We start from the raw sequence: 26,285 nt of genomic DNA, 5'->3' as shown, positions 1-26,285 counted from the left end.
GAGGGACCCCAGCGTCACCCTTCTCTAGGGGCAGGGTGGAGAGGGGCACCCCCACGGCCTCACCTGCACCACCCTCATGTCAAGCCCCGTCTCGGAGGAGAGCTGCTCCCGCACGTGCCGGGCGGGCTTGGGGGAGTTTTTGTAGGCATTCTTCAGCGTTTCCAGCTGCTTGGCTGTGATGGTGGTCCGGGGCCGCTTCGCGCCCGCCTCGGAGTCATCTGCAAGTGAAGCAGGCGGTACCATCCCCGAACTGCCAGCCCACGGCATTGGGAATATCTCCCCAGAACCAGCCGTCCCAGAGCCTGCAGGGACACCTTCCCACAGGCCCTCGGCGTGCTGTGCCCCTCGCAGCCCCTGAGGGGTGCCTACCGTTCTGCTTGGCAGTCTCGTAGTCCTCCTTGCAGACCAGCCGCCCGTCCTCCATCAGGTAGAACTCATCCCCCGTGGCCAGCTGCCGGCTGCAGATGATGCAGGCGAAGCAGTGGAGGTGGTACACGAAGTCCTGGGCCTTGCGGACCACCTGGGTGGGGGGGATGCCCTGCTGGCACGCCGTGCATTTGGTCCCGAAACGCCTGCAGGGAGAAGCGGGTGACCCTGAGCCCCCCGGCGAGGTGGGCTTTGCTGGGCAGAGACGGGACTGGGACCAGCAGACAGGGCAGAGTTTAAACCAGCAATCAACCTTATTATGCATGACACTTCACACGGCGGGGGTTTATCTTCCTCAGAGTGAGAGACCGGCCTAATGGAGCTGAGGAAGGTTTGATTTTAATGGTTCTTTTAACTAATGCTTATAGGCTGCCTGATTTTCCCCTGCAAGGACAGTACATATTTCATCGACATTAATACCAAATAAATTAATTACGCCGCCCCGCTGGCAAGATGAATCCCAGATTAATGCAGAATGATGGGGCTCTTACACCATAACGAGGGCCTGGCAGGGGCATTGGGTGGGCTGCTGTGGGGCAGGTGTTGGAATGAGCAAAGCCACCAGCTTGGCTGCAAGGAGCATGCAAGGAGTGTGAAACAGCATGAAAGGGGTGTGCAGGAATGGGACAAGGAGTGTGGAAGGCACATGCAATGGGAGTGTGAGGATTGTGCTAGGAATGTGGAAAAAGCATGCAAGGAACACGTGGAATGGTGCAGGAAGTGTGGAAGGAGCGTCCAAGAAGTGAATTCCCTGAATTAACAGCATGAGGGTGACACACGCCATGAGGTGGTGGCAGCACAGGAGAAAGTCAAAACTAAGTGGACATTCCGCTGGTGTTTTCAGCAACAGATGCTGTGGGATTGAGATGGGGCAGATGTCCACCTCCCATTGGCACCACAAGGGCTCTGCAGGGTCTCCCCTGCTCCCTAAACCCCCCATCAGCAGAACACCAGGACCCCATGGAGTCATTCTGGCATTGCAGCAGCAGCCCAGGAGAGAAGGCTATTGGAATAATCTGTCCTCTACGCTTTAAACAGCTCCATCTGCTTTGAAGGAGGCAGCCCAGGAACACCCAAGCCTTTTGGCCCCAAGGCTGCAGGGGCAGGCAGGGGCAGGCAGTGGCATTCAGGGGTGCCCAGGGGGTGCAGCCCAAGCACCTCTCACTGTCCCCTGAGGGCTGAACATCCCCTGATGGTGCAAAATCACCCTCAAGCCCCATGGCTACCCACGCCCTCATGTCCTGTGGAAAGCCAGGACACAGCCACCAGTGCTGGGTCCTTGAGACAGTCCCAAAGTCACGCAGGTGTCACCCAGGGATGGGTGGCAGGCACTGGGCATGAGTGGTGCCAGCACTGTTCCAGGGTGTTGGAAGCAGAAGGTGAGGAGGAAAACCCTGGTTTGTCTCATTTTCTGGATTTGTATCCTAAAGGGAGAGTCCCTGGACATCTGCTGGGGAGACCTCAGCTGGGAGGGAAGGTGCAAGAGGGAGGGAGGGCAGGAAGGAGGGAGGGAGAGATGGGAGAGGGATGGATAGGAGATGGACAGAGAGAGGGAGGGATGAAGGGAGGGTTGGAATGGAGGATAAAGGGATGGATGAAGGGATGGAGGGAGTCATGAAGGGATGGTGGGAACGGAGGGAAGGAGGGAGGCAGGCACCTACAGAGGGAGGGGTAGGACAGACAGACGATGCTTTTCTGCTCCCAAGGCTGAGCCGGTGCCCGCTCCCTCTGCCCATCCACCCCCTCTCACAGAACACTATAAAAGCCATTTTAACACCTCCTCCAGCATCCCGGGGGGGTTCCACACCACCTGGGAATGGCTGGTCCCAGCACAGAGACACCCATGGCTGGGGGCCGAGAGCTGCGATTCAGGCGAGGGAAAAAAAGATAAAAATCAAAAATCAATCTGATCTTTTCCGAAGCAGCTCCCACATTTCCAACTGCCTCTGAAGTTGGGCCGAAATCCTCACGTCCTCCACAGGTTCCCTTCCCCGAAATCAATGAGCGGTGAAGGAAAGGTGAGGCAAGTGCCCGGGCAAGTGCCGAGCTGCTATTGATTGGCACCAAATAATCCAGGCAGGACCTCATCTGAGAAAGTCACTGATCTTTCAACTCCAATTAACATTGATTACCCGCACCTTTTGGGCGACTATTTAAATGACTTGGAGATTAATAGGCTGGAAAATATCAGAAGTGAAGTGTTATTACCCAGGCTGGAGCGGCTGCTTTGACCGTCGCTGGGAAGGAGAAATTCAAGCTGCATCTTTGGTCCTGATGGATGGGGAGGAGATGTGGGGGATGTGAGAGGCCTGAGAGCCCGGGGACGGGCAGGCAGGTAAAGTGCTGTCTGGGGAGTAATTGTAATGGCCATCGGTTGGTTTAGCCGGCTGGTGGTGAGGGGAGACAGGTGATCCTCTGCCACCCCTTGGAAAAAACTCCTAAATGTCACCGGCAGCCAGGGACCAGAGCATCTCCACTGAAAAGTCCATTTTTAATGGAGAACAGGTTGTCCTGTCTCATGGGAGCAGGGAAACGCCAAGGCTGGGGCACTGCACAGCTCCGAGGCAGCTGCCAACGCAATCAAATGAGGTTTTCTCACTAATGGGAGCAAAAAAAAAAAGGATAAAAGAAAAAAAAAGGAACAAAAGAAGAGGTAAAAGGTGAAGGGAAAGAAACAGCATCAGCAAATCGCGGCGAGGCGAGTGAAGGACTCGAGAGGAACAGGCAGCGTTATCGCTGCCTTGTGCGGGTTTCTCCTGCCCTCTAGCTCCGAGCGGAGCCGGGGCCGCTGCCGAACCGCCGCAGGTTGTCACCCCGGGGGGCTGAACACCCGCACAGGGGAGGCACAGGAGCATCAGGGAGATTTGGGGCTTTCAGATGGCTAAATCCCAACAACCAGCATCCAGCTTGCGGCAGCTGTAAAGCACCAACATTCCCTTCATTTTCACAACAAAAACAACAACAAAAGGCGTAGGAAGATTTTGGCGAAATTATGCTTAAAAATAGGTTGTGTATTTGCTTCTCAGGCGGGGAGACGCCGCTTTCGGGGGGCTGTGCCCCCGAGGGGTACTCACTTGAAGAAATCCTCCTTGCAGTAGACGCTGCCGGCCCGGGAGAAGCAGCGGTCGGCCAGCTGCATCTGGCAGTCGGCACACTTGAGGCAGGAGCTGTGCCAGTGCCGGTCCAGGACCTTGAGGATGAACTTGTCCAGGATGTGTTGGTTGCAGCCGGCGCACTGGGGGATCTCTGGGCAGGGGGGGAGAGGGATGGAGAGAAGAGCAGCGTCAGCCCCCGCAGCCCCGTCGGCCCCGCGGGGCCCCCACCCGGCTGGCAAAGCCCCGCCTGGGCACATGCCAGGGCTTTGCGGGGTGAGGAGGTGCCCCAGCACAGCTGCCTTTGCAGACCTTTGCCAAAACCCTCTGGGATAGCAAAGCCCACGGTCCCACCGGCTCCTGTGGACACAGACACACACACGTGATGCTTTTCCTTTCTGCACCCCGTTTTCCAGACCATGTCCTGCTCCCTGACACCTGTTTCCCTGCCTGCCTCTTGCTTCCTCTGGAACGGCATCCCACAGCCCCCAAACAGGAACGCAGCCTGTTGGTCCCCATGGGCCAGGGGTTCAGCTGTGGGGTCCCAGCTGTGACCCGGGGGTGCAGGGCACTTCCACCTCACCTCCAAAAGCTTTGTCAACACGGACAAAAGTCTCTTCCCCTCCGCTCCCCCTGCATCCCGAGGACCACGAGCCACCCGTGCTGGCCATGCCGGCCCCTCCTGCAGGTGCCCCTCTCCCTGCAGTGCCAGGGCACCACATGCCTTTGCATCCTCCATGGTCCAACATCCCTTTGGACTCCGGTTTTCCTGTGATGGGAACAACCTGCTTTCTCCCATACAGCCAGGGTTACAGACTCCTGTCGCTGGAAACGGCTGGAAAACGTGGGCTAAAGCAAGGCCAAGCTGGAGCAGAGCTATCCGGGGGTATCAGGTCTAGTCCCATCCAGCCCACCCCACATCCAGCCTCCCGCACTGTGGCAGTGTGAGAAGGAAGGTTTGCAGAAGGAAGGCTTTTCTTATGGCAAGACGTATCCCTGGCCATCCAGATTCCTACACAACGTTTGCCTGTAGATACACAGCTTCCATAGATCTGGAGAGCTGGATATTTCTCTCTCTCTCTGCCCATAGCTTGGAATAAATGGGAAGTAGAGCAAGAGTCTGCAGGAGCAGATTTCCCGGTAAAAGCCAGGCACATAAAGCTGACCCACACACATGAAAGCAGATGGGTTTGGGGGGAAAATCCACCACCATGCACAGAGCTGGAGAGTAAGAGCAGGAGAGATGGTTTGTACAAGGGCTGCTCCCTCTCCAGCCTGAAGCCGCTGGCAGACAATTCCGATGGGGAAAAGGGGGTGTTTCTTGGGAATTATGCTGCTCCAAATGCTGAGGAGGCTTAGGAGGGGCTGGGTTGTCCCCAGCCGGAGTGGCACAGCCAGGCTGCAAAGGACAAGGGATGGGAATGGCGGAAGAACGGGTCCCTGTGCTGCCCAAGGCATGGGGGAGGCGATGGAGAGGGAGAGGGGGAGCTTCTGGCCTGGGTGCTACGGGGGGGAAAAAGGGGGAAAAAAGGAGAAGAAAAAAGGAAAAAAGGAAAAGATTAAAAAGGAGAAAATATTTTTTAAAGAAAAAAATAAAAAGGGAAAAGGTTTTTAAAAAGAAAAAAATATGAAAAAGGAAAAAAGATTTAAAAAGGGAGCAAGATTTAAAAAAGAAGAGTATAAAAAGGAAATAGATTCTAAAAAGAAAAAGATTTTAAAAGGAAAATGATTAAAAAAGGAAAAATATTTAAAAAGGAAAAATATTTCAAAAAGGAGAAAGATAAAAGGGAAAAATATTTAAAAGGGGGGAAATTTGCAAAAAGGAAGAAGATTAAAAAAAGGAAAGGGAAGGAAAGAGAAAAGGAAAAGGGAAAAAGAGAAAACAATAAAGGAGAAACGAAAAAGCGTGAGAGAAGAGAGAAAAGGAATTGAATTGGACAAGGGAGAAAAAGAGAATAAAGGAAAAGGGAGAAATGGAAGAAAAGGGGAAGGGGGAAAGGAAAGAAAGAGGGAAGAAGGAGAAAAAAAGAGGAAGGAAAGAAAGAAGGGAGGGAATAGGAAAGAAGGTGGGAAGAGGAAAGAAGGGGGAAAGGAGAAAAAGAGCACAGAAAATAATCATATTGTTACAGCCTCAAGCAACATTATTTCAAAATCCTTTGGGGTACTGACACACACCTCACGTGAAGGCAGCTTATTTCATTCCCCAGGTTAGACAGTTACAATCCCAGCGCCCTTCAGACCGTAGTTATTGCTGGCATTTAAGCCCCTGTCGCATTAACAACAGCAGAATAAATTTAAAAAGCAAAATTTCTACAGCTTGCATAGGTCCCTGTTTTCCTTCTCGCTTTGAGAACACCTGGATGCCTCACTCCCCTCCCTCCACCCCCGCGGCTGCAGGGGGGCACCAGCCACATTTTCCACACTGGATTTGTTAAACCTGTTCGATAGAGATGCAAAAGCCGCTGGCACCGGCGATGGCACCAGCTCAGCATCAGCCCGAGGAAATCCTCGTTTATTTCACAAACGCCTGTGCACCTTTAGGAAACATGTTTTATATATAAATGACTGTTTTTATAACACGTGCCTGTATTTATATGCACACGTCCTACATGCATATATACACACACGCACAACTAACAAGCAGCTTTCTCCTCACTAAGAGCAGCAACACAGCTCCATTTCAACAGGCAAACAACTGCAGCCAATAACGCAACATCTCCCTTCGAATTTCCAGAGAAAACTACTTTTTTTTTTTCCAAGAAGCGACCGATTTTCCTTCCAGTCTCGCTGCAGAGGTACAGCACCAACCCCATGCACTATGTATGCAATGATATCTGTGTGTGCACACACAAGTGCAGAGCTCGCACCCAGTTGGCTGCTTCCCCCTGTGCATAATAATAACAATAATAATAACAACAACAACAATAATAATAATAATAATAATAATAATAATAATAGTAATGGGGGAGCTGCCAGGAGAACCAGGAGATGTCCCAATCAGCCCACTGGTTTGCAGGGAGAAAATATCTCAAATTCAAGCCCCGCGACCTGCTTTGTGCTTTGCAAGGGACGCGGCTGCTTCCCCGCCTCGCATTTATTGCGCTCGTTTCCACTAAATTATTTGGTAGAATAGGAATAAAGTTAATGGATATAATTGATACAACAGGAATGACGCCCTCCCTTGCTGTCTTTGCCCACCAGCAAACCCGGGCTGGCTCCGTGCGCAGAGTGGTTTGATCGATGCTCCGGGGGCGGGGGGGACACACAGCCGCGGGGTCCCCTCCTCTCCACCCCGGGACCACCCCGGGGATGCAGCAGCCTCAACACAAACCGCTCCCCGGGACATGGGGGGTAAATTTGGGAGTCACACCCCTCCCGGGGCTGATGTGCCTCCCTGCCTCCCGCCGGCGGCTGCCCGGACGGGGATTTGGCCGTATCCCATTAAAACCCGTGGGCAGATCCGCAATCCCCCGCCTCCCCACGCAGCCTCCCACGCACGGGGGCCCGAGCGATGTCCTGGCAGGGGCCCCACGCCCCCGCCGCCACCGTGATTTATTAGCGGCGGGTCCAACCTCCAGCCCCGTTTCTCCCCGACGGGAAAAAAAATTAAAGAAATAACGACGGAAACGAAACAAACGCGCCGGTGGCCTCAGTAATCCCTCAGACCGCAAAAACCCCTCTGAAACCGAGCGGGGGGGGCATGTGGGGGCAGCGGCGGAGGGGATGCGCTCCCCGGCGCGCCCCCAGCCCAGCCCTGTCGGGCATCGCGGTGCCGAACCACCCCCTGTTTTTGGGTTGCGTTTTGCTCTTTTAAGGGGAAGGGATGGTCACCCGCGGATGCTGCAGAAAGGGTTCCCGGGAATGCGGGTGGAAAACCGGAGCACAAAGGCGGCCCCATTTACACCCCCCCCCCTCCCCCGGTACCGGAGCCTGCACCGAACCCAAAGAAAGCAACACATTGGGGATTCCTTAAAAAGTCTTTCTGCGGGGAGAAAACATCATTCCTTCGCATGCAAAAACCCTCCAATTCATTTCTCTGCTGCGGGCAAACGACTTTCCCAGCGGCGATTAATCACTCCCCTCCCTCCAGCCCCTTGGCCAGAGCCTGCCGGCACCCGGGCACCGTTCCCACAGGCTTTGGCACAAGTTTTGACTTCGGTGAGATTTGCAAAACAATATTCATAAATAATATTTGGAATTTTATTTTTAACAATCCCGTCTGCCAGGCTGAACGAGGTCTGTCGGAGGAGGGGGAGGAGGGGCTCAGCTCCCCAAAATCCTGCAGAAGAGGGTGATGTAAAGAGGATGCTGTAGGACACAGTCTCTGCTAAATAAGGTGGTTAAACTGAGAGGAAAATCTGCGATTTAATAGCGATTAGAACTTAAAATATCACGGATTTTCCTCGCACATACGATGAAATACCGAGGGGCTGCTGGGGGCTGGGGGGAGACCCCGGCCCCCCCTTGGGAAGGGGTCCCCCGCCCAGGTGCAATTCCCTTTGGCCCAGAGGGGACTGTTGTACTGTGTAACTGGGGCAGGATCAGGCCCCAAAGCTGTCACGACATGAAAGCAGGTGGCTGGGAGCTGGCAGCGGCCGCAGGGATCGGGCTGGGGCAGCGGGAGAACCACAGAACGATGGAAACTTTTATAGCAGCCCACCCTCCTCTATTTTACTTCTGCAGCTGTTTTTTGCACTTAAATAAACAATGATAATAGTGATAATAGCAATAATAGAAATAATAGCAATAGTAATGGTAGTAGTAGTAATAATAATAATATCTCGTTGGATTCTTTCCTGCTAATTGCTGACATCCATCAGTCGGTACAGGAATGACAATGTCACGGGCAGGGGAGTTTGGTGGACCCCAAACCACGACATGTGCTGAGGCGATGCTGCTCCAGAGTGATTCAGGCACCTCATTTCTCCCTAAATCAGGGGGCCCCCAGGCCGTAGAAGTGACCTTGCGGCTGGGAACCGGTCGGGATGCGGCCGTGGGACAGACCCTGGCTGTCCCCATCCCTGTCCCTGCACCTGCGTCGGCTCTGTGCTCCTGACCGGGATTTTTCTTCCTCTCTGCTGCGGTGAATTACGGCTAAACGGGCCCGCCTGCCCCTCTCCCGGAGCGCAACAACGCGACCGAAACGGGGGATAAAGGGGACAGGCCTCCCCCAGCAGGATGGAGACCGGCCGCCAGCAGCCTCAGGCAGGGGCACCGGCCTCGCTCCCCGCCAAACACCCACGGAAAACGATTTACAGCCGCCCGGGGGGGGCGGGGGCCGGTGCAGGGCTCGGAACGGCGAGGGAGGCTCTGAGGGCAATGGCGAGAGGTGGTGGGGGGAACCCGGCCCGGAGCGGGCAGGCGACAGGGTGCGCACCCCCCCGTTACCCAGCGTGTCCCCCGAAATGCGGCCGGACCCCGGCCGGGCTCTGCCGGGGCTCAGGCCCGTTTCTACCCACGCCGCTTCCCGAGCTCTCCCCCTCCTCGCCTGGGCTCCCTCCCCTCAACTTTTCCGGTGCCGCTCTGGGGGGGCCGAGCCTCGCCCGACTGCCACCGGCGGGGTCCCCCCGCTCCGGGCCCGTAGGGACGGCCTGGGTCTCGGGAACCGTTTGGAAACGGGGAGAAAATAAAATAATAATAATAACAATAATAATTATACCCGCGGAGGCCATGTCTGCTCGCCCGCGCACCGGCCACGGCCGCCCCCCGCCATCCATAGGGGGTATCCATAGGGATGCGTGTGCCCACAGGCTCCCCCCGCGCGGGGCTCGGCGCTATAGGGAAGGGGGGGCCGACGGCCTCTATGGCTCACACCCGGCTGCCGGCGTGTCCTGCTCGGGTCCGTCCACCCGTGGGGTCCACCTGTGTGCGCGCACACACACACGCGCGGATCTTATCTGCACCTCCACGAACGCGCTACCTGTAGCTGCTTTTTGGACAGACACGGACACGGCGGCACCGCTCCACGGCGCCCGGCCGGGCTCGCCATCCCGGTATAACCCGCACGCACACCCGCGGGTCCCTTCCCACCGCCGCCGTTCGCTGCCTTGTCGCGATAAACGATATAAGCGGAGTGTCGTGCGCTGCGGGCCGGGGGTGCGCGGGGGCGGGAGGGGATCGGGGCCACGCACACACAGACAGACACACAGACAGACACACACACACAGACACGCACACACACGCACTTGTACACGCACAGCCGGAGCCGCGGCCGCACCGTCCTCCCCATCGGGGCCGGGCCCGCATTCCCCCGGGGCACCGCTCTCCCTCCCGCGCGCTCCGAATTTTTACGTCCATTAACGGTGCTACACACTGGGAAAAACAAACGGGAAGGGCAGAGCCGGGAGCGACCGGGAGCGGAGGCACCTGCACACCCGCAGGGCGCTGCCCCGCCGGCCCGGGGCCGCCCTTGCGGCACGGAGCGAAGGAGGGAGAAGAGAAAATGGTCCTTACGTTGCACCGGCACACCGAGGATCTCGGGAAGCCCCTTGACAGCCCCTTCGGCAGCGAGCGCGGAGCTTTGCATCATTTTATTGGCCCGGGGGGCGGCGGAGGGGAGCGAAGAGGGGCGGGAGAGCGGCGGGCCGGGCCGGCGGAGCCCGGCGGCGGGAGGTGGCGTGTCCCGGTGCCGTCTCCCGGTGTCCCGGTGCCGTGTCCCGGTGCCGGTGCCGCCTCCCATTCATTCCCCTGCGGGGAGCGCGCGTGACGTCACCGCCCGCAGGGGGGCGGGGGCGGGGCGGGCCGCCCGCGGCCAATCAGCGCCCGCTCCGCGCCGGAGGGGGCGTGGCCTGGTGGTGGGGAGGCGTGGCCTGTGCGCGGGGGCGGGACCTGCGGGGAAGGGGCGGGGTCTCGAGGTGCCCTGGGGCCGGGCCGGTCTCCAGCGGCTGTCGCGACACAGCGCTGTCGCGACATGGTCCTGTCCGGTGCCAGGGAGCTCTGTCCGGCCGAGCCTCTGCTGGGACAGGGTGAAGAGCCAAAGGCCGTGATCTCTGCTGTCGGGGCTCAAGGACCTTCTCACACTCCATGGAAGGCGTTGGCAAGTCCCCACTTCGGGCACACAGCTCCAACCCTGTCCCTCCTGCTGCTGGGAATGGGGGCGTAGTCAGGGGCTCACCTTTCCTGGCTCCAGCAGACACTGGCACAACGCCATCCCGTTGCTACCACACCAACACCAGTTACTGCCCAGTGACTGGTACCTCCTAATATCAGTTATTGCCCAGTGGCTGGTAACTCCCATGGCAAGCTCTGCTTCCACAGGGCGCTGTGACACTCACCCGGAACCCTTCCCAATGGTGGCTCCCTCAGGGACACACCTGGGCATGGAAAGAGCCAGCCCAAGTCCACAGCATGCCCAGCCTGACAGTCCAGCTGGCTGTGGTGGCACAAGGGTGGTGATGCCAAAGCCACGGGGCAAAGGGATCGGCGTGGCTATGGCTCCCAGGAGGATCCCCACGGGACTTTGCCCAAGGAAAACCCTGTGCCACCAGAGGGACAGCAGTGTGGCGGTACCTGGTGGCAAAGGGGTGAGCAAGGAAGTTCAGTGTAATGCAGATGAAGTTAAGTCAGAGTGGGTGTCTCGAGCATCACCTTTCCTGGTGCTCATTGTGTCACCGGCTCGGGGACAACGGTGCCAAACAGCCCCGATGTGCTGGGACACCCTGCTCTGCCCGGCCGAGGGGTGCTCAGAGCACTGGGCAGGGTGGAACCCCCGAGGTGACACACATGGCAGTGCTGGGAGGGGTGGGAGGATGCTCACTCAGCCACCCTCAGCACCCTTTCCATGCCTTCGTTTCCACTTTGAAACGCGAATTAGGAAAAGGCTTTTCCCACCTAAAAAAAAACTGAACAACCCCCTCAGGAAATGTGCGTGTGGGACAAGCCAGCAGCTGGGGAAAAACTGGTTAAAAATAAAAGTAATTAGAACCTAAAAAAATGTATTAAGCCTGAGGGTTCCTTAGGAAAAAAAAATTAAGTTTTTCTGTGGGGGTTTTGACCCCCAAATCTTCGTTTTTACAAGCAATACCCTGTCAGGCTCATCTCACGCCTCTGGGCAGAGACTGGTGCACACTCATGGCAGGAGATGGCTCACCCCGCACTTCACAGAGCCTCAAAATCGACTTCCCACGGCGGGGGAGATGAACCCCATCCCCTTCCATCCGATTCCCTCCCCTTCTCCCCTAAATCAAGCTCCGGCTCTTAAGTGCATTAAGCACAACCAGCCCCCACCGCCCCCGGCCACCTGCGCTCCGCAGCCCCTCGGGACAGGGGTCATCGTCCCCCCAGTCCCCAGCCAGCCGGAGCGTGGCTCCCAGCAGGCAGAACGGCAGGTCCCTAGGGCAGATTTACGGGAGAAGTTTAGCCGGATGTGCGGACAGACGGACAGACGGACACTGCCCCATCGCCTCCCTGCCCCGCTGCTTTGCATTTCCAACCTATTTCCCTAATTATTCCACCGCTGCTGGGAGTCATCTCCGTCCCCCAGCTCTCCGGCACGCTCTGATTTATCTCTCAGCCGGGATAACAGCTCCCCCCACCCCCTTCTCCTCGGGGAATTCAATTTTCATTCATTTTTCTGCTTTGCCAGATTGATCCAGCCCCCTCTGCCCCGCTCGGGATCACTCACGGCAGCGATGAGCGGGCACAGGGAGTCGCACAGCGCCGAGCCCTCACCTGGGGGGAGCATCGTGCTGCAGGGGGGGCTCCCACCACTAAAAAAAATACCCCACCAGCATCTTCCCCCCTGCTTGCTCACGGCTCACCACATCTTCCCAGCAGAGCCTTCATCCCTTCCTCTCCTTGTAGTACTGCTTTGTTCCCCTCTGTCCTTCCTGCTGTCCATCTGTTCCTCATGTTGGTGGGGGTTTTTTTTGGTCTCTGGGTGTTTTCTAGGTCACTTCTGAGCTTTTTTGGTCTCTTTTGGGTTTGTTTTCCCCAGCATACAGTTATCCCAGCACATGAGGAGGAGGGGATTGTGGAGATGGGCACGAGCTTCTTGCCCGGCAAACCCCCTCTGTGCCACCCAAAATGCTGCTGGGTCCTTCCTGCTGGTGCCCAAGGAGGGAGGTTACAGGTGACAGGTGTGAAAGGCCCCCCTTCAGGCTTTCTCCTCCTCCCAGAGCTAAAACAGAGCCAAGGGGCGGTGCAGAACGGTTGAATGTCATAATTTTCATCAGGTTGCATTTGTGAGGCAGTTTGGGGAGTTCTGGCCCCGCTCAGTTGCCCCACTCCCACCTTGGCGTTGCCCAAACCCCTCTGGCCCTGCAGCTGGATGAAGACACGAGCAGTGTGAGGTAATGATGCAAAACCCACAGAGGAGCAGGGACGGTGCTCCTGCACCTTCCCTACCGGGCTTAATCCCTAATAAAATGCAGGTAAACCCCAGAGCTGTGCCGAGACACGGACCCAGCCTCCCCTTGTGCGCCCCAGCACTGGACACGTTGGAATTGGGGCCGGTTTGGGCAGCGTGTCACGAGGGGGACATCGGTGCATTGTTCCCAGATGCAACAGCAGGATTTCAAGGCAGAATTGAGGGCAGGGGGTGCAAGGAAAACCCACTCTTGATCCAGGCTGGGGGATGCAAGCACAGCTGTGTCCCTCGTCAGCAAACCCCGAGTGGGTTTGGAGGTGCTGGGGAGCTGAGCCAACAGCCAGGCTTTGTGCCACCCATGCAGTGAGCTTGCCAGGTCTCAGCCCAGCCCCCCAGAGCCCCCTTGTGTGACAAAACCAGCTCCCCCCGCCCAAGAGGGGAGACATCCTTACAGCGACAAAGCTGCCACAGCCACCCTTAGGCATGGGGCCACCTCCCCTCTGGGCAGCCTCGGCCGCAGCACCACAAGCCCCCACCACTCCCCACTTCTGACTTATCCCGGTAATTACCCCCTCCCACATACATCTCTATTGCCAGGGGTGGCCTGGAGCGAGGACAGGCATATTGAGACCCGGGTACTCACCAGCAGCCGGAGAAAGCCTCTCCCCTCGCAGGCACGGGGCGTCACTAATTGTAATTGAAAATTAATTGGCGCTCAGCGAACCCCGGGTGATTTTACGGCCGGAGCGCGGGTGGAGAAGAGATGCCGGCGGAGAAAGGCTCTTGCCTGCGCCGTGGAGGGAAAGGGAAGAGGGGCAAGGCTGGAGGGAGCGAGCGCCGAAGGGGTGGGAGGGTGGCTGGGTGTGTGTGGGGGACGGCCACCGGCCTCGTGGAAAATTAAATTGCACTTGAGGGTAAATTGTATTAGGGAACAGCGGCCGCCTCACGCCAGCCTGAGGCCATTTGAGTAATTAGCCCCAGGGACCCCCCGGCTCGAGGCAGTGCCGGGAAGGGGTAACTCCATCGGGGAGGGCACCTCGCAGGGCTTGGTGTGGGGATCCCCCAGGACAGCCTGTCCCACCTGTGAGTGTGGCCACGGCATAGTTTGATGCTCCCCCTGTGCCAGGGCTGGGGTGGGGGCCTGTCCCCAAGTCACCATCCTGGGGGGGGACACAGTGTGGGGGCACCGAGCTCTGCCGCAGCCTCCTGCCTGCACTGGCCCCTTTGTGCCCTGAATTGGGGTTCCCCAGGTGTTGGAGGGGGACACTCCGGTGCCACAGTCCGGAGAGCCGGGGCCGGGAGGATTGGGACTGCACCAAACAGGATTACGGAAAGTCTATTTACTAGACTCTCTTTTTCCTGCGTGCACGGAGCTTTACGCCGCGGGCCTGTCGGGGGTGCTAATCTGGGCATCCCGCTAACCCCCTTCCGGCAGCGCCCACCTCCCCAGCCCTAATCCCCCACACCCTCCTGCCGCAGCCCCCCGCGCACCCACCTACAGCGCTCCCCTGCCCGCCCCCGGCACTCCCACGGAGATATTTTGGGGCTGAGGTAACCGCGGGCAGCCCCACATCGCAATCCCTCCGTCCCACACAGGGGAGCAGCTGGCGGGGAGGGGGTGAAAGGGGGGTTATTGATGTTGGGGGTGAACCCCCCAGGGAAATCAAGGAGAAGGAGGCAGCAGCGATGAGACTTCCCCATCCATCACCCGGTGGTGGGCAGGGCTGGAGGGACGCAGCCCCCCCTCCACGCTGGGATGAGGCCACTGAGTCCCCGGCTAAGGGACATGGCCAAGGCCAAGTGGGCCAGCAGTGGCGGGACCGCGGTGCCAGCGCCACAGCCCCCGGAGGTGTGACCACGCACAGGTATTAAAGAAGGAGAGACCGAACAAGGGAATTCATTTCAAGGGCAGTGGGGAAGGAAAGGATGGAGGAGGCAGAGCTCCCGTGCCTGGACAGGAGCGAAGCCGGCCGCTCCCCTCCCCTTCCTGCCAGCCCTCGCCTCCCACCTGGGCAAAGTGAAGATATCAAGAAAAAGGCTCCAAATCGGATTGACACCCCCCCTCCCCCTTAATAAAGTTTATTATCGGCCGGGCTCTAATCCTTTTAAATCCCCCACGCGGGGGGATGGGCCAGGATTAGGGGAGGGCAGCGTAATCCCAATGAATTTGTTACAGGGGGATTTAGGCAGCGCCGGGAGAGCAGATGGCCCCAGCCCTGGTTCTGGAAAACAACCATTTTCCTTAATGATTCCTAACAAGGATAAAAGGGCAGAGAGAATCGGGGACAGGCACAGGGGGCCCACGCCCACGGTGATCCTGCTCCCCAGGGATGCCGCCGTGTGTCTCCCTGCTTCGGACCATGGGCGTGGCCAGCACTGAACTGCAGCTCCACAGCTTGTGCCAACTTTTTTTCCAGCAGCTTCCTGGTCCCCACAGATTCTCTTCCCCTCACTCTGCCTGAGGAGAAATCATGAGCCACCCCAGGGACAGGGACATGCCAGCTGTAGGGGGGGGGGTGGGAAGGGGAGGGGGAACGGCTACTGGTGCATCTCAAAGCAAAAATGTACAATCATAATTAAAAATATTTAAAGGAGTTTTAAACCAAGTGCTCTTCTCAGGGCGATGGGGAGGCTGGAGAGGGGACAGCAGGAAGGGAAGATGGCACCCCAGTGTGCCCACACAGCAGGGACCAGGCAACACAGCAGGACAGGCGTCGGCAAAAATAATTTATTCCACTAAGACAAGCAGAGAACGAGCAACAGCGCAGGGAGGCGGCGAGGAAAGGTGGGGGGGTCCGGGCCCTGTCTCAGAAGGGGGACACAAAATGCAGCTGAACCCATGACTGCCACCCCCACTCATCAGCCTCCGCTTTTGGGGGGTTAAACCCCCATCCTCCTGGCCCCACTAGTGGTTACACCCCGAAGGGCTGCTCCTCAGCACAGGACCGGGATTCCCAGTTTGAAACCAGCCTAGTGTCTGGGAGCTTCCAAGGGCAGCTGGGTGCCAAAACACAAACCACTGTTGGCATCCCAGCTCCTGCATGCCCAAAAACATGGCACTATGACCTGAGAGGGGGATGCTCCAACACCTTCCCCCCAAAAACAGCCCTACACCCTCCGCCCCCTACCACGGGTGAGGTGACTGCCGTGACTGGGGCAGCTCCCAAGGGGGATGCGCCAAACCCCTTCCCGCTGGGGGACAAAACGCTTGCCCAGCGGCGCTCTGACTCAGCCCACCCTCCCTATGGACAGCCCCCAGCCCCCCAAACCCCTCTCAGGCCATGGGGAAGCCAGGGCGGCCTTTCCGGGCGCGGGTGCGGAGGCGGAAGAAGGTGTACATGGCCAGGAGGCACATGGAGGAGAGGAAGTAAAGGGCGATGCAGAGGCTGATGTCCAGGCGGGAGAAGCCCAATCCAAGCACCCGCAGCCAGGGGCTCCTCCGCAGGCCCTCCCCGACATCCTCCTCCTCCCGGAGCACGATGCCGGGCGCCCGCCGGCGCTCCCTGCCCTCGCCGGCATCCCGGGGCAGGGCGATGGTGTCCCGCTTGCTGATCCTGCGGCGCCGGCCGGACGCGGCCCGCAGGGCCTGGGTCTTGAAGTGCTGGTCGCTGAAGGAGTCCAGGTCCACGATGTCGTCGCCCATCTTGGGGATCAGCCGCACGATGCTGGGGCGCCGCGGCTCCGCGAGGGCCGGCCGCCCCGCAACCCTCGCCTCGCCCTCCCTCTCCTTGTCCTCCTCTGCCTCTTCTCTCCCCCTCTCCACTCGAGGGCCCTCGGTGCCCAGCCTGGCGCCGGTCCCCTCCCTGGCCCCGGGGATGGGGTCGGGCTCGGCATAGTCCATGTAGATGTTGGCCGGGGAGAAGTGTGCCTTGAGGAAGGTGACCACGGCCGGCTCCTCCCAGGCATGTACCCCCCGCTCCTCCTTGTGGCACTGGGGACACATGTCCGGCGGAGGCCACTGCAGCTTGGGGAACTTGGGGTCCTCCGTGTCACCTCCTGCAGGGACCGGAGCCAGCGAGGGGGTTAGAGGGGACATGTGACACCCTCCCCCTGTATCAGTATAAACACACTGGAGAGTCCAGCAGCTGGGGATGGGGACGTTTGGACGAGCCATCTTGGGAGGAGGGGTCCTCCAAGGGCATGTGGCAGCTTTGGGGAGCTCCCTGCAGGGAGCACGTAAGACCCAACTGCATCTCCAGGGCAGTCTGAACCTGGGTGACCAGCTGCTGTCCCCTGAGACGGGGGACAATGGGATGTTCCCACCGCTGCCCCCTGCAGCCATTTGCCAGATCCATCCAGGAGGAGGGATGTTCCTCCCCCTCACCTCCCCTTTTCCCTGGGGAAGCCGCTCCGACTCCCCTCCTGGCAGCCCCCCTTACCCGCCAGGCGAGCGTTGACCTCGTTGTGGTGGGACCAGAGCCAGAGCACGGCCTCCTCCCGGCTCGACACCCGGTCCATGGACTTGGCCGCCATGTCCTCGAAGTGCTCGGCGCACTCCTGGCAGCCGAAGAAGTGCCGGACGTAGCAGCGCATGGTGCTCAGCACCTCCAGAGGCAGCTCTGGGGGGAGGCAGAGGATGGGGGGGAAAAAGGGAGGGTGAGCCCAAACCCCACAGTGCCACCACTGCAGTCCCACAGTTGAGGTGGTGACCCCGCGCTGTGACTCTGTGTCTTTTGTGCCCCCTGCAAACCTGCCTCTGGACGAGATGAAGAAAGGGGGAAACAAGGCTTTTCCTGCACACAGCCCCCCTGCCCATGCCACAGCCCACCCAGACACACCCTGTCTGAGCCCAGTTCCCCCAGGGATGCCGATACCTTTGTCAGGGCCGTTCTTGGCAGCCTGGACGGTCAGCAGGTGGAAGATGGTCCAGAGCCCACAGGGGTAGCCACGGAAGTGGCGTTCGCTGCCCTGGCAGCCCACCCAGGTCACATTGGTGGGGAGCATGGCGGGGTTGGAGGCCTGGTGGACAGACAGACAGGTATTGCCAGCTGGGGGACAAGGGGCAGGGTTAATGAGAGCAGGGGCCAGGGTCCCCGTGGGCATCTTACATCTTTGTTATTCTTCATGGCCTCCTTCAAAACGTCGCGGGGCAGCTCGGGCTCCGTCCAGTTCCTCAGCCAGCCATCCAGGGTCTGCAGGTAGGTCTGCACGCAGGGGCGCCCGGGGAAGTACTGCAGAGGGGGGAGAGGGCTGAGGAAACACAGACTCCATGCTGGGAGCAGCCTGCAGGCACCGCCAGCTCACCAGGACAGGCACTGGGCAGCACCAGCATCCTCTGTGCTGGAGGGCAGCAGCGTCCTGGCAAGGTTTTGGTGCCTGTGTCCAAGGGGCTGGGGGCTGTGCCTTGTCCCCCCACAGTTGGCAAGTCCCCTGTGTGCATGTTCAGGCTCCAAACCTCAGCCCCAACTGAGGGAGGCAAAAAGCCACTCTGACCATAAGTCTGGCAAAGCCGATTAGCAGCTGCACTTTAAAACCACTCCAGGGAGAGGGGCCAGCCCGTGCCATTGATGGATGGACAGACAGAGGGACCAAGGATGAGACCAGCAGCACACAGGAAGAGTGATGGGGAAGCCAAAGAAAGGAGCGTTTTGCTGAATCTGACCTGTTATTTCTGGGCCTGTGGGGAATCACAGTGGAAGACCCAAATTCACAGACTTCATCTGCGACCTGATAGTTCTGCTGCAAAATGCACCGTCACCCCGGCTCCTGGGACAGGAGGAGGCTTTGCCATGCAATTCCCTGCTTTCCAGGCTTCTTTCCGCATTAGGATTTTTACCTCTCTCCTTCCCTTTAAATATCTCTTGGGATCGCAACAGTTAAGGCTTGGACCTGCTGGCTGAGCTCCCCCAGGCTGAGCCTGGGCTGGCAGCAATCCTGGGGATGCTGCTCCGTCCTGTGGAGGAGTGCAGGAACGGCAGCACTGGCTCAGCATCCTCGGGGAAGCACCGGCACCCACCACCCACCACTACAGCTCATGGAGGGGAAAGTTTGCAGGAAGGATTAATAGTGGATCAAATAAAACCACTGCTGCTCCCCACCACCCCAGTCAGGGAGCTGGTGTGATGGGGGTTTGTTTCCCTAACTCTGTGGTTCTCATTAAAGGGAGAAAGAGCAAGGGTGATGGCTGGGGGCAAACAGAGGAGGAGCCACATGAAGTTCTGAGCTGAGGACTTAAGACTTGTTGCACCAGTGGCTCATGTTTGGAGCTCTTTCCTGGGGAAGAGCAGACAGGGGTGGGAACAGGGGGTGTCTTGCACATGTGCAAGGTCCAAACTGAGCATGAGACCCTGTGTGACAAAGGAGGGAGCAAAGAAAGTGGGCATGGCCGGGTGAAGGTCTGCCAAGGAGCCCAGGCTGTGACAGGGATGGGGACAGGGCTCCTGCAGACCTAGTGGCAAAACCTCAGTCAAATGCAGCACTCAGTCACAGCAAGAAATTAAACTGCCCTGCCTGTGCTGGCTCAAAGCTCCCATTCACTTCAGCTTCACGAAGCCCAACAGAGAAGAATAAAGGAGACCTTAAATTAGGCTCTTCCGGAGCCTGACTCAGAGCAGGAGTCCCTTTCCTGGACTGTTATCAAAGGAGCCTGCAGAGATCAGCTCCTGGAGCTGAGCATGGAGATCAGACAGACAAACCCCTCTGACCATCTCTGACAACCCAGCAGGCAACAGCCTCTCTTCTGAAAAGACCTGCTGCCTTGACACCTCCTGCGAGTGCCAATCGTGCTCTGCCCACCAAAGCAGACACCCCACATCTTGTCTGAAACACTCCAGCACCCTCTCTTGGCTCTTGTTGGGACTCTGGGCTGAATGTGGACATCCACAGGGGTGGGGACTGTCTGACAGCAGCCCTGGGATACGCTGAGCACCAGGACACAGGGCTCACACCCAAGGCCGCCACGCTTCGCTACCTGCGAGCACCGGGACGTGGTGGCCCGTCCCCTGCGCCTGCATTTCACAAACAGCTCCTCTCCCAACACCGAAAGCTCCTCACCTTCACCAGTGCAGCCACGTAGCACTTGAAGGCGGCCAGCTGTGCTCCCGACAGCGCCGAGGCTCGTGCGGCCTCCACCCGCAGCGAGTAATGCAGCGCGGACTCCAGGTCGGCCATGTACAGCTTGGAGCTGGGGAGGGCAGCGCAACATCAGGGCCCATCAGTCCCTTAACTCGCAACCCCAGACACTCAGCCACGACTCGGTGTTCTCCCAGGGGAAGGCACGGTCCCAGCCCTTCGCCCACCCGTGGCCAAGGCACCTCCTCCTCCTCCTCCTCCTCCCCCCAGCCCCAGGTGCCCCGGGATGGTGCCGGGGGGTCTGACCGGTCGGCGCGGATCAGCGGGGCCGCGTCGGTCTCGTTGGAGGTGCTGCTGGTTGTGTTCAGCTTGTAGGAGCCGCGGGTGATGCCCGTGAGCGTGCGCAGGTAGTAGGTGTAGAAGGAACGTGCCTCGATGTGCCTGCAAGGAAGGAGAGGCCGTGAGCACGTCCCTCTTGCCTCCCAAACAGCCCCTGACCCCAAGGAGGAAGCAAAGGAGATGAAGGCGTAGCCAGACAGGCAATCAGACCTGGGGAGTGCATGTGGGGTGGTTTGTACTCTCCACCTGCCCTGGCAGTGGGTATCCTGACACACAACCTGCAGCAGAGCTGAGCCACCACCTCCAGGCAGATGTGGTGTGGGGATGGCTCAGTCACAAGCCATTTTCCCTTCTGCTAGCTCCAGGCAGGGCTGGCAGTCCTGTTCAGTGCCCACCAGCAACCCTCTGCCAGCCTCGCCAGCCCAGCCACTGTCTCCTTTCCTAATGAACTTTCCAACAATTACAAAGGAGCACAGAGAGATGGAGCACAAGCGTGGCACCCCACCAGCACCCCCAGACTCACCCCACCGTGTCCCACACTCACACGGGCAGGCGGGAGAACGAGCCGTTGCGGAAGAGCAGGTATCCAGAGGGGAAGGTGGTGACCCCGAACTTCTCCACGAGCTCCTCCTCGCTGCTCAGCACCCTCCTCACTGCCACATTCTCATACTGCAGCATGTCCAGGGCCACCTGCAAGCCCCAGGGTCAGATGGGGGGTGCAGAGGGACCTCCAGCCCCACCAGGGATGCAGCAGGGCTGTTTAACGCCCTGTGTAACTTTGCACCTGCTAAGCCATGTGCAAGCTGAGCAGGGAGCCTGCCTGGAGAGAACTTCTCTGCCAAAGGCACCCAGGAGTTATCAGGCACCAGGGACACGTGCTCCAAGAGACATGGGGAATAAAGGCAGCTGTACCCACCTCTCTGCCCACGAAGGAGTTGCTCTTCTCAAAGATCAGCGCCAAGTACTGGTCCTTGTTCCTCTGGAAGAAAGTGCGAACCTCCTCCGTGCTGCAAGAGAGAGGAGGGAGGCAGCAGGTGCCTTGGCATCAGCAGGATGCTCTGCCCTCCCACTCAGAAGGAGCAGGACTGAAATCCGGCAGGGAATGCTGGTGCAGGTTCAGCCCCACTGAGCCAGCAGTTCTTCCCTGCTCAAGTTTCCAGCCCAATTTTCTGCTCCGGTACACAGGCTTTGAGAAAACCCACTGGGGTCAGCCAAGGAGGTGAAAAACAAAGCACAGGCAGGCCAGGGCAAGAGGGAGCTGCACACTCACCCAGGGGATAAAGCAGCAATGAACCTGTACCAGGGCTAGTGTTTCTTTTTGGCTAGGACACAAAGGCACCAGAGACCTGAAGCAAAAGCCCAGCTCAACCATTGCTTTGGGAAATCCAAATGGTCCCTCCCAGGACAGTGGAGCAACTGCCTGGTCTGGCAAGGACAACATTGTACAGAATCAAGAAAACCCTTCCTCAGGACAGTAAAAACTCCTAATGGCAGAAGCCTCACTCAGCATGGCACAGCATTGCCACATCCCCAGGAATTGGGGGCCCAGGAATTGCTTGCTCTAATTAAGGTTGATGAGCAGGTTCGTTAGGAGATGCAACAGCATGGCCCATCTCATCCGGGCCACGTAACTGGCTCTACCCTGGCCAGGTGATCTGTGTCTCCCTGGGACGTGGGTGATGCAGTGGCTGCTCCATGCTTGGTTTTGATTCAGGATTTCCCAAGAAAGCTGCTCCCCATGGGACAGAGGCCACCAGAGCCACCCCCACATGCCAGTGCCCCTACCTGGCCGGCTCCAGCGGAGGACAGGCGGGTGGCCAGGAGTCCTGGCTCTGCTCAAGGTTGGTGATGATGGCATGGCGCAGGTCCTCGACCGTGGCACTGGGATCTGCAGGGGGACAGGATGCCAAGGAGTCAGTCCTGGGGAAGCCAGTCCCATGGGCTGAGGCCCAGGGGAGCTTCTTGAAGCTGACCCCCACCAGACTCCCCAGTATCCCAATGCATGGGGTGTGGGGGCAGCAGGGACATTCACACCCAGGGTAAAAACCCCCATGGCTCTGAATACTCACTGGTAATCCTTATCCCATCTTCTGCCTTCTTGCTAAAAGCTCTGAAGAACTGAAAGGGAAAAAAACCCACAAGGGGAAACTGGAGTGAGTGTTTGGAGTGGGACGGGGGCAGTGCAGCCCAGCAGGCTGAGGCTGCCCACAGACCAGCTCTGCCTCAGTTTCCCCACAACACTGCAGAACATCAACTGTCACCAGCCACCACAGAGGGAGCTCCCGACCGTGTTCCCATCTTTTGGGGCATCCTTGGAGGGGAGGGACGCAGGGGAGGCTGGGAGCCTGTCCAGCCAAGGGCTGAGCACTGGCAGGCAGTGGAGCAGGTGTCTCCAGGGGTCCCACAGAGGCAGCTGGAACCTTCCCAGTCCTGGAAACCACAGTCTCTCTGCTCCAGAGCTCTGACAAAGCAGGAGACAGGGGTTTTTCCCCCCTCCTGGCCTCCCACAGTGGCTCCAGTGCCCACAGTACAGCCACAGCAGCGACAGCAGGTTGCATCAGCCAGGTGTTTGCTTTGCAGGCTGGGCTGGGAGCAGGGACTGTTTGCAAAAGGTGCTTGGCAGGGACAGGGGATGTGAAGCAAGTGACTTCATGGCATGGCCACATCAGCACAGCTCCCTGCCCTGGGAGATGCTTCCTCAGTGTCCCAGGGCAGTGGGTGCTCAGTGAGACCCCAGGGCAGGGCTGGGACCAAGCCAACCTGCCCGGAAAAGCCCCAAATCTGACTCCACCTTGAGCTGACCTGTAAGCTGAGACTGATGGCATGTCTGATAAAACCCTTATCCCTACCCAGTTCCATCTCAAGGCAATCCTGGTTTTAACTGCCAGGTTTAGCACCTGGAGTGCTTTGGCTTCACTGCTTGTGTTGGAGCAAGGCTCTGTTTGCAGCGGGAAGTGCTGCAAAACAGTGTATTGACACAGCTAAAGGGCTGGGCACAGGCCCAGGAGGAGGGGTGGCACCCTGCCAGCCACCGCAGGAGGCTCCCAGGAGACACCACCTCCTGCAGCATCCCTGTGCCCTCCTACAAAACCTGCCCCTGCAACCTGTCTCTGCCCTCCAACAGCCTTTCCACGGCATTTTCAACTCAGGATTCAGACTCTCCCCTCCTAGGAGAGATCCAGCCTCTACATTTCGTCACGAAGCAGCATTTTGGTTTTCCCCCACCCTGTTGCTCCATCACCCAGCAGTTGTGCTGGCTGCAGCCCGGCCACAGCTATGTTTTGGGGAAGGGCAAAACAGCTCCAGCCTGCACAACCCCAAAGGGAGTATTTTGGTCCAATAGCCCTGTCGATTTCATTGAGCAAGAGCAGGACAGGCCAAACGGCAGAGCACAGTGAAACCCAGGAAGTGCCTGGCACACACGGCCCTCACCTTCATCGTGGGGAAGCCGGTTATCCCAAAATCGGAGCACACTTGCTGGTTGTCCTCGTCGGCACAGTCGATGGCCGCCAGGATCACCGCAGGCCTCCACTCTGAGGGGACAGAGGATGAGGTCAGCTCAGCTCAGCCCCTCTGTGGCCCCAAAAATTGCCCTCCTCCCGGCAACTGCTGTGGAGACAGCAGCGATCTCCCACTGTGACGGTGGCACAGATCCTCCTGTCCCAAAAATCACTGCTCGCTCTTTGCAGGACACCGACTAATGTTTTCCAAGCCCAAACGCCCAGAGCCACGGTCCATGCTGGTGTTTGGTGCCCTACTTTTCGGGCAGCAGGAAGAGGGAAAGCTGTGAGGCGGGACCTGGCTTTGCACGCCCTGCCCTCGCCAGTGCCGGAGCTCAGGAAGCTCTGCCCGACAGTGCCTGCCCAGCTGGTTCTGCCTGTCCAGCCTCTGCCCCAGCTCCTGGGAAGAGGCCACCGGGAGAAGGGGAGGGATGGCTAACCATGGCTCAGGGAGAGCAAGGAACATGGGCTCCACCTCATCTCACCCCAGACCAAGGGCACGGTCAATAACCGGTAGGGACCAACCCAAAACCAGCAGCCAAGCCAAGGCACTGCAGCAGAGCCCCCCTGGTTTCCAAGCATTCACTCCCCCCTTTGTGACTGTCCACCTCCTCCCTGGTGAGGACTGGCAGGTTCCTGGGGTAAAACAGATGGAGAAATGGGGGCATGGAGGCATTTTAAGCAGCTGGCTCTGAAAACCAGCAGGAAAATGGAGAATAAAGCTCTGAAATGGCTTCTTTTTAGTGTAAAGGACACAAGCTGGAGAACACCCAGCCTCTCCTTAGAGCGGGACAGGGAGGGACACAGTGCCAGCACATGGATGGAGCCCGTGCTGCCCTAGGCTGGAGCACGTTGGAGGTAGAGACCTGCTGGGATCGTCCTGTGTCTCAGGTGACAGGGCAGGTGAGCCGTTTCCCACTGCCCCGGCACCCGTGGCACAGGAGGGCTGGTGACAAGCCCTGCTGCACGGAGCCAGGCACGCTCCTGGAGTCATCCGCACGTGGTGCCCGCGGGTCACCCTGGCATCCTCCCCACCCAGCCCACTCCTACGAAAATCCACCCGTGGGAACGGGCAGCGAGGATGCTGAGCAGCACGGGGGCGGCTTCCCCGCCCTGCCTCCACGGTCACACTGTCCGCGGTCCAGCCTCCGGAGCGGGGAGCCCTGGGGGAACCCTGTTCTGGAGAGGGGCCAGGAGAGCCGGCGTTCTCCCCGCGGGGCCCGGGCACGCATCCCATTCCTCACATCCTGCCCCGTTGGGGATCGCTGACGGCATCCCCGGGGAGGGACGGCATGCCCTCGGAGGGACGGGATGCCCGCCCGGCCGGCGCCCTGACTCACCCCGCAGCGACCGCGCTGTATCAATTACGGCAATAACAGGGAGCGCGCCTCGGGATGCCGCGGGAGGCAGGATGAGCCCCGCCGGGACGAGGGGCACGGCAGCGGCGTGCGCGGGTCGCCAGACGGGGCTGGGCACCAGCCAGGCCAGGCATCAAGGTCAAAGCCGGGAATAAACCAGCTGGGATCAGTGCCCAGCGCCCTGCCATCCCTATCCATGTGGGCACCGGGAGAAGCGGGGCTGAGGGAGGGTCTGGGGGCCAGCAGGACCCCCCTATGCCTGGGGCGGGCTCAGTCTGGGCTTCTCCCAGCTGAAGCGTCTCCAGGGATGCTGCTAAGCCAGGCCTGGATGTCATGGGGAGGCCCTGGGCACCGTGGGGGGGCTGGGCCTTCCCACCAGGCTGCCGCTCCAGGGAGGCTGGGCCGCAGGGGGGTTCTGGGGGGCTGATGGAGGGAAGGGCAGAGGGGATGGAGGGCTGCTGATGGGGAGGGCGCAGAGGGGATGCAGGGATGCTGACGGGGACGAGGATGCAGGGCCAGGGATGCAGAGAGGATTTAAGAGTGTGGGTGGAGAGGAGGAGGGGGATGATAGGACAAGGACGCAGGAGGGATTTAGGGGCGCTGATGGGGCTTCAGGGGCACAGGGAGGATTTGGGGGTGCTGACAGGTGAACAGACAGCGATACAGGGGGAATTTAAGGGTGCAGGGGCGGAGGCACGGGCGATTAAATGGGGTGCTGATGGAAGAGATCAGAGACGGGGATAAGGGGCAGGGGGTACAAGGGCACGGGCGCAGGGAGGGTTGGGGGGTGCTGATGGGGGGCCAGGCGGGCATGAGGCGAAGGGGGGGGGGGGCGGCGGCACAGCGGGGCCGGGGACTCACCGCGGATGTCGTGGGCCAGGGCCCGCCATGTGGGCGCGAAGTGGACGCAGTGGCCGCACCAGGAGGCGAAGAACTCGACGGCCCAGGCGCTGGAGGAGCCCAGCAGCCGCCCCTCCGCGTCCGGCCCCAGCAGCTCCAGCGGGTCCGAGGGCGAGTAGAGGCGGCCGGGCCGCGCCGCGGGCAGCCGGAGCAGCAGCAGCAGCAGGAACGGCAGGAGCAGCGGCGGGAGAGCCGCCGGCCCCCCGCGACCCCCGGCCCGCGCCCGCCGCCGCCACATCGCCCGCCAAGGCCGCCCGGAGCCGCCCGGAGCCGCCTTTAGCGCCCGGAGCCGCCCTTGGCACCGCCCCTGAGGCGGGGCCGGGGCGGGGACACGGCGGGGAACCCCCCCGGC

General features: G+C 59.4%; 2 protein-coding genes across 2 annotated transcripts; both read right to left on the bottom strand.

Moving 5' to 3' along the window:
- Positions 1-63: 63 nt before the first annotated feature.
- LOC113962702 (LIM/homeobox protein Lhx4) lies at positions 64-10,060 on the bottom strand (the record flags this gene model as incomplete). Its single annotated transcript, XM_027673466.1, has 4 exons — positions 9,972-10,060; positions 3,501-3,672; positions 370-572; positions 64-218 (listed from the first exon to the last, which is right to left on the bottom strand). Coding segments are annotated over exons 1-4 (606 nt in total), but the record flags the coding sequence as incomplete, so codon positions are not given.
- A 5,478-nt stretch (positions 10,061-15,538) lies between these two features.
- LOC113962703 (sulfhydryl oxidase 1-like) lies at positions 15,539-26,199 on the bottom strand. Its single transcript, XM_027673467.1, has 12 exons — positions 25,895-26,199; positions 23,608-23,708; positions 22,245-22,293; positions 21,961-22,063; positions 21,092-21,182; positions 20,720-20,865; positions 20,143-20,277; positions 19,819-19,948; positions 17,874-17,996; positions 17,640-17,784; positions 17,205-17,384; positions 15,539-16,821 (listed from the first exon to the last, which is right to left on the bottom strand). The coding sequence occupies exons 1-12, from the start codon at positions 26,169-26,171 to the stop codon at positions 16,100-16,102; spliced, it is 2,202 nt and encodes a 733-aa protein (XP_027529268.1). The 5' UTR covers positions 26,172-26,199; the 3' UTR covers positions 15,539-16,099.
- Between the last annotated feature and the right edge of the window lie 86 nt (positions 26,200-26,285).

This window comes from Neopelma chrysocephalum, unplaced genomic scaffold, assembly GCF_003984885.1.
Source record: "Neopelma chrysocephalum unplaced genomic scaffold, ASM398488v2 Primary Assembly neopelma1_184630, whole genome shotgun sequence".
Classification (NCBI taxonomy): Eukaryota; Metazoa; Chordata; class Aves; order Passeriformes; family Pipridae; genus Neopelma; species Neopelma chrysocephalum.
This window is presented reverse-complemented; position numbering and strand designations above follow the sequence as displayed.

Excerpts from the sequence above, each read along its gene's own strand:
- LOC113962703 (XM_027673467.1), bottom strand. The coding sequence starts at position 26,171 with ATGTGGCGGCGGCGGGCGCGGGCCGGGGGTCGCGGGGGGCCGGCGGCT. Across the intron at positions 23,709-25,894 it reads CCTGGCCCACGACATCCGCG|AGTGGAGGCCTGCGGTGATC; the intron begins GTGAGTCCCCGG and ends CTGTCCCCTCAG. Across the intron at positions 22,294-23,607 it reads CCGGCTTCCCCACGATGAAG|TTCTTCAGAGCTTTTAGCAA; the intron begins GTGAGGGCCGTG and ends TTTCCCTTTCAG.